The sequence below is a fragment of the Oryzias melastigma genome, linkage group LG17, assembly GCF_002922805.2.
Source record: "Oryzias melastigma strain HK-1 linkage group LG17, ASM292280v2, whole genome shotgun sequence".
Taxonomy (NCBI): Eukaryota; Metazoa; Chordata; class Actinopteri; order Beloniformes; family Adrianichthyidae; genus Oryzias; species Oryzias melastigma.
Window position 1 is genome coordinate 13,094,547 of NC_050528.1, and position 11,337 is coordinate 13,105,883.

At 42.5% G+C, this 11,337-nt stretch overlaps 2 protein-coding genes across 4 annotated transcripts in view; both read left to right on the forward strand.

Moving 5' to 3' along the window:
- The window catches only part of rasal2 (RAS protein activator like 2), a gene marked incomplete in the record, with an annotated part of 45,845 nt that extends 41,512 nt beyond the window's left edge, over positions 1-4,333 (forward strand). Inside the window, 2 exon segments of the mRNA XM_036216278.1 lie at positions 1-57; positions 3,827-4,333. Coding sequence (XP_036072171.1) covers positions 1-57; positions 3,827-3,994 — 225 coding nt within the window.
- Positions 4,334-6,860: 2,527 nt separating this feature from the next.
- The window catches only part of smg7 (SMG7 nonsense mediated mRNA decay factor), a 14,155-nt gene continuing 9,678 nt past the window's right edge, over positions 6,861-11,337 (forward strand). For all 3 annotated transcript variants that reach the window (XM_024268657.1, XM_024268658.1, XM_036216280.1), the window contains exons 1-6: positions 6,861-7,010; positions 7,539-7,570; positions 9,116-9,233; positions 9,324-9,456; positions 9,525-9,696; positions 10,926-10,997. In XM_024268657.1, coding sequence (XP_024124425.1) covers positions 6,985-7,010; positions 7,539-7,570; positions 9,116-9,233; positions 9,324-9,456; positions 9,525-9,696; positions 10,926-10,997 — 553 coding nt within the window. In that variant the 5' untranslated portion in view covers positions 6,861-6,984. The remainder of the gene's footprint in view (positions 7,011-7,538; positions 7,571-9,115; positions 9,234-9,323; positions 9,457-9,524; positions 9,697-10,925; positions 10,998-11,337) is intronic.

Here is an 11,337-nt window from a genome sequence, read left to right on the forward strand (position 1 = left end):
GACCACGCAGAGATGCAGGCAGTGATCGAGGCCAAGCAGAAGATCATCGATGCTCAGGTACACAGACACACCTGCAAACATCATCATCACCACCACCATCATCGTCCTCATCTGCAGCTTGTTACCTAAACGGGTCTGAACCTGGAGAGTGAGAGTTCAGTTCTGGGTTTTGAGGTTAAATCTGCAACAGACTCCGCCTCCGCTCTTTTTCTCACGTGTCTTCACTGATTTCAGGTCAGTAACGGATGTGAAATGAACCAATCAGGCAAGTACCTGGAAACCCCCTCCCCCTCCCCGCTGTTTATTTATTATTTTTCTTTATTTTTAAAAACACAAAAGCACGCATCACGCCTGTCCAGCTGGCCAAAAGACGATGTATTCGGTAATGTGTGAGAGTGAGTCCTCTGCTGGACTCTGATCTCTCATCAGACTCGAGTTCTTACAGCAGACCGCTGGTCTGTGATTCTGTTTTAGGAGCTTCATTTCCACCATTCCTACAGACAAACTTATCTTAGGAGTTTAGGAGCTTGGAAGTGGGCAAGTTGAAACCCTGACCACATTCTGCCTGATATGACGGGAATTAAAACAAAGCGCTTTCAAAACTCTGGATGGATCTTAATAACAACCTGTGATCCTAACCAGAGCTTATTTTCAGCTCCTCCCACTACGAGTCTGCAAGATCTGTTAGAATAATCCTATCATGCACAGAGTTTATCTAGAATTCAGCGATGATTGAAGGGAAATCATCTAGATGTGTTTTTATCAAAGTTTTCCTCACTGGATTTTTGGTTCAGCTGTTGTTTTAGTGAAGTTCTGTTGTTGTTTTGCAGTTTTATAGGAGGTGTTTGTTGTTCGGCTGTGAGAGTGTCTCTTAGTCTAGTTTGACATTTGTTCGGCTCCTGTACAGCAGATATTGTTGAGATTACGTGTGGCTGAAGTTTGGTTGTTGTTCTAATATTTGGTCACTTTTTGGCTTGTTGTTCTGCTGATGTTCTGTTGTTGTTGAGCTTTGTTTGTCTGTTGTTAGCTGCTATTCAAGTGTTGTTCTATTGTTTAAATGTTGTTTAGGTGTTCTGATGAGTAGTTGTTTAGTGCTTTAATTTCTGATAATGCACACTTCAAAGGGCATTATCCTGCTTATCACATGGTCACTTACAAAATAAATTAATATTAAATCAATATTTAGTACTTTTTGCTTGTCATTTCTTCTGTTTAGATGGCCTTTTCGTGTTAGTGCTGGGGAAGTGGAAGAATTTATATGATGGTATAAATGATTTTATATCACAGTAACGATATATATTACAGCAATGTGTATTTTCAGTCAGTTATTCTCTAATAAAAAATGACTTAAATATCATTACTTTCTCTTCTCTGACTTTATTTTTTCAAGTAACATGTAATTGAGTAGTTACAAATGAGAAACATTTTCTTAAAGTGCTCAACAATTTCAAGTTTCCTAGTAGAAAAACACATTTTTGCACAAAAGTTCAGCAATAAAAATAAACAAAAATGACAGAAACGATAGAAGAGACATGGCAGGATAGATACTTTTCTATCCCCCAAAACTGCTTCTGTTTTAAACTAATTCAAACTGTTGTTTGGATTGTTTTGGTTATATCTCTGGTTACTGGCCAATAAGGCTGTGATGATGTAGATGATCAGAATCTTTGGATCTGTGTCAGTGGTTCTGAGGCTGGAGTCGTGGAGAAAGTGTCCCCCTCTTTGGTGAAATCAGCTGTCACAGTTTACGACCGTCGTCTGGATGAGCTGGTACTGCAGTCATGTGACTGTTGTCCCTCCTGACCTTCAAGCCCGTCTGCGTTTGTGCAGGTCTGCTGGTTCCAGTGCAGTCGCATGTCCGTGACTTTACTTTAGTTTGGCTGCAGACCCCCCACCCCTGCATCCTCACTGCCCTCCCCCTGATCACTGGAGCTTCCTGATCACCCTTTTCCAGATGAAGCTGTGAAGACAAAAGCATCACTTCTTTTTGGTTTGGCAACTTAAAGCTTGTTGGCTTTCTCTTTATTTGCCCCCTTTCATTTCAATTTGTTTTACTTTTCACTGCTGTCGGGTCAAAACCGCCTCATTGTTTTTCGTGATCCAGTCTGCTGTTTGTTTTTATTTGAGAGCAGATTTAAGGGAATTCACATAAAAGCTTTTTTATTACAATGTTAATAACTGCTGTTTTAGAGCAACTATTGAAATCTGCAGAATCAATCTGAACCCCTCCTCCTTCAGATAATGCCAAGCCTGTATTCAGTTTAATTCAAGTTTGATTAGAATTATAAACCTAATCTCTGCTGTTTTAAAAGCTTTTATGAACTCTATTTTTTTTGTTTTTATTTTTCACTGGTTCTGTGAAACAAGGACAGGAAACCCTGAAATTCATCAAATAATCCTGGATCAGTAAATAAACTAGTAATCTTAGATCCGTAATTGTGACTCATTATTACTGGATCAGTAATCCTTAATCAATATTCCAGGATGCTTCTGGTGTTCTTTGTCCTTCAGTTTAGTTTGAGACGTGCAGAAGCTGCTTCCTTCATTTAGTGACATCTCGGGAACACATTAGCATTCCATCTGCTGGGTCTGACTGACTGTTCTAGAGAGAACTGGACCTGAACCTGCACATTTACTGCTCACCAGCATCCAGGTTTTCATCCTGGAACCTCTGAACCATCCTTAGACTCAGATTGACATTGTTCTGTGTCCTGGATGAGCTTTTTTCAGGGTCTTCCTGCACGCTAAAGGTCATGAAGGCGTTCTCATCATGTGATTGTAGGCTCCATTCTGTCTTGAAAGCATTAAAATAATGAAAAGCCGCTTACGCACGAGCCATACTCTGTCCTGCACGCTATTACTCTACCCTGATTCATAATATATCCATTCTGCGCCGTTCTGTGCTGTACCTAGAACAGTGTGCTGAGCTGGATAGTAGTGACATCACAAACTAATAAACTGTTTAAAATGACTAAATCTAATAAACTACTTAAAAATACATCCAAGTACGGTAATTACTTTATATTATAATAAATATAGTTTTTTCTTCACTGACAGACTTGAAAACAGCTGCTAATGCCTCATCTCATCACCCCTTTCAAAACCATAACTTTATTGACACAGATAGTGTCGACAGCTCTCTGTTTCTTGTCTTCAGACTCCGCCCTCATGGAAAACACCACAAAATAAATGAAAGCTTAATGACAAACACAACCACGCCTACGACTGAGTCCTGACTTCCATGATTCACCATGCCCAACAGCAGAGCTGGACTGTTTACTTCTTGCAGGGTGGAAAATGACACGCCGTGTTTATTTAGCGCCTGCATCCCGACCGCAGCTGTTTAGGGCAATCGCAGTGATTACAATGAGTCCACAGAGACGGAGGCTGCACCCTGCAACCGCACGGTTTCTGTTCAGGAAGGCATTGTGCCTGCACAGCCGCAGAGATTAAACTGGAAATATGGACAAATGCTCATTTAACCTTCGTCCTAACTTTCATTTTCCCCTGAAATGAAAGTGAATGACAGATGTTGCTCCACAAGGAAGCTGGGTTCAGTTCTGGGTTCAGGAGCTAACCTGTTTGATGGAGGAACTGCCCCCCACAAAATCTGCAGTAACAGCTTCCATTTTTTCCTCTGGAAACATTCCGACGACTTCAGGAGAAAAAAAGAGTTTTATTTTCCCGTGGTTAACGGCTTCCTCTCAGACTGCGGCGGTGTGGTTTTAACTCGACAGTTTGAGTTTTTCTTTTGCTGTTGTTGATATTTGCTTCATACCTGCCAGTCTAACCTGTGCCCCACCCTCTCCCGTCTTTGTCCAATCAGGAGAAGCGGATAGGCTCCCTGGACGTGGCGAACTCGCAGCTGATGGCGGCGCTGACGCAGGTGAAGGAGCGTTACAGCACGCCCAACATCCGAAACGGCCTGTCGCCCAGCAACCCCACCAAGCTGTCGATCACTGAAAACGGAGAGTTCAAGAATAGCAGCTGCTGATGGGGCGGGGCACGGCACATGGGAAGACTCCGCCCCCTCCCACTCTTAAGAGACGGGAAAAACAGAAATGTGTAAATAATCCTTCGGTGTACAGAGGGGAAGTGTTGTTGCACACTCACAGACTGAAGTGTTTTCTAAGAGAATTTAAATCTGTTTTTGTTTGTTTGGCTTTGTTCTACGTTCTTCTGTTTTTAACTTTCCGGACGAGTGCTTGTGGATTTTATTTATTCCTCCTCATCCTCGTCCTGTTGCTGACCTACTGAATAGGATGGGGGGGTCACCTCCGCTCCTGTCTGTTGTCCCACGTTCAGAATAAAGCTGCTTTAAAGCACAGCTGCTGCCTTGTGTCTGCTGTCATTGGGTTTCATGCATATGTTGCTGTTTATTACAGCTGGGTTTAAAATGTTCAATTATTCCAATCAAATCCTGTTAACGTATGCTTTGATTGGTAAAATCAATCATTTTTCCTTTAAGGGAATTTTTTAGGATTAAAAAAAAAACAGATTTTCTGTTGTTGTTTTTAATGAAAACACTTTTATCTAGGAAAGAGTTGATCTTTTTCCAGCTTACAGTAACTCAAAGAGAGAGCAACTAAAACGTTAAAGTAACTGACCTCAAAATTCCAAAACTTAAAGGTTTCTGAACGATTGAACCTCAGGATGATTAAAGTGAATCCAAAAACGGAACCTCAGAGTAACGGGGTTTGTGTGGGTTAAGATGGTGTTAACTATCCACATTAATTTCCAGAATCAATTGGATTCACCAGAGCCTGAATTGATTCGATTCTGTTTTTTTTCAAATCATACGATCTACTCAATTCAGTTTGATTCAATTCAATACATTATGTGGATTACCACGATGGGAAGCAACACCCCTTTACATCCACCCCCCACCCAAGACAAATCGATGAACTTCCAGAATAAATTGTTACAGATTATTTATCCAAAATCTACATTCGGCCTGAGCCAAGAAAGCAGCTCAACTCTTCACTCTTTGGGAAAAAAATTCCTCTTTAGGTAGAATTTTCTTGAAAACTTTAAAAGTCAAGTCAAACTGTTGCCTTTCGGGATCGCCAAACTAGAATAAATTATATTCACAGGTGTGCCTCAGACTGCCCACAATAACCTGTGCGCTAATCATGATGTCAGATCAGCTTCTTGATGTGACACACCTGTGAGGTGAGATGGATTATCTCAGCAAAGCAGAAGAGCTCACTATCACAGATTTAGACAGATTTGTGAACAATGTTTGAGAGAGAGGGTAATACTGTGTATCTGGAATGAATTTCAGATCCTTAGGTCCATCTCATGAAAAATGGGAGCAAAAACAAAAATGTTGCGTTTATATTTTTGTTGAGTTTATGTATATATATATATATATATGTTTATATAATTTAAATCAAAATGAAAACATTTTTTGTCCAAACTCCATGTTGATTATTTCTCTTATTAGATCTATTACCTAACACTCCACACATCTGCTTCTGGTCCAACTGTTCTGTCAAATTTTAGAACCCTTTGTGGCCCCCTCCTGGGTTAGACAAAGAAAGAATGTCAGTTTATATTTTTAAAAGATCTTTAGGATCGTGACACAAAAAAATTAAAAGGTAGATCAAGAAGAACCTCACCTGTGCTGAGCTAGAGGATCTGATTGACTTGGACGATATTCGACCCAAAGCCAGGCGGTCACTGCTTCAGTGTGCTGCAGCATCTGTAAGAAAAGCCCATCTTCTCTTTTGTCACAATTGCTGCTCTGAGCACCAAATATGGAAGAGTTTGAAGATTGTGATGGCACTCTGGGTAATTTAGGTCAAGCCCCTCCCACTTTTCTGTGTTTGCTCATGTGTGGAGTACCTGTCATCACAAAATTATGTAGAAACTTTCTATAGTCAGCTAAAATGAATGTGAGAAAAAAAATTCTTCCCTCCAAATTAAAGGTTGTATGCAGAGAAATATTTAATGGATCGTTGTGAGGAAAGTCAAAACTGCAGGATCAGCAGGAAAATAAAACATCTAAAGTGTGAACGGTGCACCTGAATGTATATTGCAATCAATGGTGCAGTTTTTAGCAGCTAACCCCCCCCCCAAAAAAAAACAACTTCAGTGCCGGATAATGTGCAGTGTCCCGTCATGTACCAGCTTTGTCGCATGGGGGCGCTGTCATAAAGCAAATGAGATGCCTTTAGGACAGAGTTTGGTGCTAGCCATAGCATAGAAAAACTTATAAAAATATATATTTTACAATGAAGGTTCAGAGGGGGGGAAAAATCGTAATTTAAAGTGTTTTTAAATTGTTTAAGTTTTTTTTAAGAAATGCAAAAAGTACAAGATTAATGAATACATAAAAATAAAATAAATAAACACAACATACCAGGGGGATTGCAATCAAAGTTACAGAAAGATGTTTTATTTAACAAACGTTAGCTTTAGAGTGAGAGTTCTGCTAATAGTGTTTTTCCCCCAACATTTTATTGACAATATTTAAATGTATACAGATAAGCCGATAGAACAACGCCAGGGAGTTAGCAGAGTTTACATAAAGGTTTTAAACAAGAATAAAATACAAGTACAATATAAAAGATTAAATTTTAAAAAAGTTAAGGATCTACGAGCCTAATAGATTCTAGGGCCTCAAGGGTCTTGACAGCTCTGGGCTCTGCTGATAATTTCACACGGTCAACATAGATTCTAATTTCAATTAAAAAGAGGTGACTTTTGTGGATATGAAATTTTGTTACAATTATCAACAGATTGATTATATAATACTGTTTTTATGGGCGTTTTAGAATTTTAATTTTTTGAGAAATTCTGTATGACACAAAACTAAACGTTCGCCTGCCTTGACGTCACTACAGGATGCGCGTAGCAGGCCAACTCCTAGCCCCGCCCCTCGGTGCGCGCGGCCCCGCGCGGTCAGTCAGGAACAACATGGCGCCGGGAGCGGGTTAGCCTCGGGTCCAGCTCAGCCTGAATCCCCGGTTCCGGTTCAGGATGAATCTCTGCGCACAGATCTTACGGTAAGAAGGCGCGGGTTCGACCACGGGAGCTGCTCTCGCGGGAGGAGCCTCCCCGGCGGCGCGTCCAGCTGAAGGAGCGCGTGTTTGTTTGTTAGCGCCGCAGCTAAGCGGAACCACCTCATTTAGCGCGAGCCTCTGTCCACAAACAAACAAGGCCCGCTCGCTGCCAGCATGCGCGCGACTCCACCAAAATGTGATAAAACTGTGTGCTTGCGGGCAGGTGAGCTGTGACGTATGCTGTTTTATCCGCCCGCGTGCCACTCAGAATGCTAGCATATTTCTGCGCATGCCTATCGGTTATAACTGGTTAGCTGCGGTAGTGTAAGTACTATTGGTCAGTGTTGACCCGCTGCACGGAGACTAGCTAAGGGTAGCACACTTGTTAGCCTCTTCCCGCGACAGCGCTGAGGGTGAGGAAGTGCCGCGCGACGGACTTTTGAAGTCAGCTGTTGGTTCACGCGCTCTGTTTACGTGTTTGTGCGCGCGTGCGCTGGTCCCGTCTAACCTGCTTTTCTGTTTCCGGTGCAGTCAGGCAGAAGCGCTGAAGGCGGACATGACAGGTGAGACTCCCGCCCACACACTCCAGTTTCATGAGTCCAGTTTCAAGCTGAGGGTTTTAGGCCAAACTCAGAATCCAGACTAAGTTCAGACTGATATGACAGAAGTACAGGCTCAACTGTTTCACAGAACTGGATAGTTCCAGTCTGAGTTTGTTGTGTTGTAACTTGGACTGTAAAGTTTACCTGAAACAGGTCCTCTCTGTAGAGAATCAGTGATTTACTTCCATATTCACAAAATGTATCTGGAAACCACAATCAGACGAGTTTTTGCTAAAGACGACGTGTGACAAAGATTTCCTTTCAGTTAATTTGATGATGTAGAAGAACAGAACATTTTATGAAGGTTTACATTTCAAATATTCTCTGGAATCTTCACCCCAGACCAACTTCTTATTCAATGTTTCCATAAGTCTCATTCTTGAAACAGATTTTTTCTCATTTTCTGGAGTTCATTAGAAGTTTACTAGAGTTGTGGTGAGACTGTTGGTGCTGAGAAAGCCTTCCCCATTTCCCATCATCCTTCAGTGTCCTAACATAACTTTACTGGTGTAACAAAAATGGCGAGCAGTATCGGAGCTATCCAGCCGCACAGTTGTAGTCCGATCCCAGCACAGACGAGGAAAACAAAGACGTTCATGGATCCATTTGTCATCAAGTGGATATATCAGAATGGAGTGGAGGGGGCTGGTGGCCTGCCTACAATAACACCAATGTAGCACCTACAAGCTTTTTAAGGCTTTTTTTGTCTGATTCACAACGATTTGAATAAATAAATACTTAAGCACAATTTGAAGCTTTATTCTCCTTATATATGTCCTCCATCATCAGAAAAATCCCACAAGAACAGGTTAAAAACACCAAAAACTTTGATTTTATTGGACTGGGTCTTTAAAAATTTATTTCTATAGATTCAAAATTATTATAATTGCAAATCAGCAGCCATACACCTATGAGAACTTTAGTGTGATGAAATGCAAAACATTATCCATTAAGAATAGAGGAAAATTACCTATATAAAAGCTGAACTTTATTTTTTGTTTCCTCATAATCAAACAGATTCTTCTTTGCTGGTTTTTTGTGTCAGAGATAATTTTGATCTTATTTCACAACAGAATAGCGTCATGATTCCCTTTAAAAGTTACATTAGTTCATGTTTTTACACAATTTTTTACATAACGCAGCTTTTGAACCGTCACTCTTTCTAGTTTGCTCCAACATGTATTTCTTTCTCTTGATTTCCATTAAACAGCAACATCTGCATATGTGTCCTTCTGCTGCCACATTATTAGGCTTTATTCTATTCTGGACTAACACACTCACATTGACGGGAAACGTCTGAATGTATTCTGAATGTCCTTTAGTCTTAGCATGTAAATGAGTGAGGATGTCCTGCAGCAGCTTCATTCATGTCTCCTGTCTTCATGAAAATTCACCAGTTATTTGTTGTTTCCACATAGTGTTGTTGTTGTTAGTTATTGTTTATCTGCTGGATTTTTCAGAACATTTTCATCCTGACTTGTGTTGAATCTGTGTCTGTGCGTTCAGACTCAAAGCTGGGGGCTGCAGAGGTGTGGACGTCCCGCCAGGCCCTGCAGGATCTGTACCAGAAGATGCTGGTCACAGACCTGGAGTACGCTCTGGACAAGAAGGTGGAGCAGGACCTGTAAGTGCCCCCCCTTTCCTCCATGCTCTCTCTCTCTGTATCACCACATGTCACTTAGCCCCCTGCCCTCTTTATCCTCTTTCTGTGCAGCTGGAACCATGCCTTTAAGAACCAGATCACCACACTGCAGAGCCAGGCCAAGAACCGGGCCAACCCCAATCGCAGCGAAGTCCAGGCCAACCTGTCCCTGTTTCTGGAAGCAGCGAGTGGCTTCTACACTCAGGTACCCTCCTCCCTTCCTCCCCCCGGTGCAGCTTCTGTCTGTGAGTGACCATGATGCTCTGCTTCCAGCTGCTGCAGGAGCTCTGCACCGTCTTCAATGTGGACCTGCCCTGCCGCGTTCGCTCCTCCCAGCTCGGCATCATCAGCAACAAGCAGAGCGGCGGCGGCGCCATCGTCACCCCCCAGCCCAGCTCCTGCTCCTACATCTGCCAGCACTGCCTCGTGCACCTTGGAGACATCGGTAAGTAAGGGGGTATGCTTTGAGCTTCAACCTCGGGTCCCATTTCAAACTTGGGAATCTTTTTATTATTGTCTTAATGAAAATAAGAAAAACCTCATAAGCGCATAAAGCTAGAACGGCCCTGTGCGCTACAACGGCACTCGCTGCGAATCTCCGGGCTGCCGGGCAGCTAACCGCTGGGGGGGCAAGCAAAGCGGGCCCCACTGCCCAGGGACCCACAGCCAGGGCAGTAGACCTCGCTAGAACCGCCGGGCGCCTGGAAAGCAGCGCTCGGTATAGGCTCTGCCGGAGCCTGAGTGGCGGCAACAACTATCAACTCTGCTGTGACCTGGGGAGCGGAGCTTACTAGCTCGCTAAGCTATCCACCGGGCGGCTGGCTAGCGTAGTCATCAATCCAGCTCAATGAGCTCTGTGACGGGCTGACCATCAATCCAGGGTGCATCCAACCTTCGCCCAACAGTAACTGGGACAGTTGCCAGGAACTTGGTGGTCCCTGTGGGTTGATAAAATGCATGGAAGATCATGACAAAAATCCTTGCATTGAACGTTTGTTCATACTCTTTGATCTAGTCACTGAAAACGTCGCATGCCCAAAGCTGGTTCCCTGATTTGTTGACGCGCCGCGTCAAGCTCGCTGCTGAAGCCGTTCCGCAGCAAATCACGCCTTTACATTGACTTAACATTGAGACTTGATGCCTTCGCCGCATCTGTGGCGTTTGGTGTGAAAGCACCATAAGAGTTACCATTTTTCTCACCTGTTGGGATGTCTGTAGCAGACACAGAACCACAGCTGTTCAGTTTAAAGTAGGACTGACCTTCACGCAGCAGATGTTCATGTCTCAGTCTCGGTGACCTTTGTGATCCACCTGAAACTGCAGCAGGATCCTGATCCTAAAGGTGGCAGAGTTTGAACTGAAAGTCAGGAGAGAACCTAGAAGATCAGGAAGCAGGAAGATGAGATGCAAGAAAAACACAGAAGGATAGGAAGGAAAGAGACATCCATAAAAAAAAATCTAAAAAAAATGATAAAAATCAATCTGAAGGAACTAAAACAAACAGTAGAACCAGAATAAATCGAGCTAAATGCTGTTTGTTGTCCCCCTGAGTAACCCCCCCCTTCCCCACAGCAGTCGTGAAACAATAACTTTATTGTCAAAGTTGTCTTAGTTGGAGAGCTGTTTCTGACTGTAACTCTGGTCTGAGGTGACCTCTGACCTCTTCTGTTGCAGCGCGTTACCGGAACCAGACCAGCCAGGCGGAGTCGTACTACCGTCATGCCGCTCAGCTGGTTCCTTCAAACGGTGAGTCAGAGTGTGGTGCTGAGCTGCAGCCATGTTTGTGCTTCTTGAGCCTGTTGTGCCCAAAATTTAACAGTCAGGTTGGCTAGAAGATTTAAAAAAAAATCTGCACGCCAAAGATATTTTATTGTTTTATTTTATTACACAGAAAAAGCTCATGTGCTTTGATTTATAAAATTATATTATGTTGAATCCAAATATAGAGGAAGTCTGAACAATGTTGGAACATTAGATTAAAAAAAAGTCTTTGTTTTCTTTTTTCTTTTTAACCTTTTAAAGAAACATTTTAAAGTTGCTCCCTGCTTTTCACACTGTCAATTAATTTTGTTGTTTTGTGAAAAAA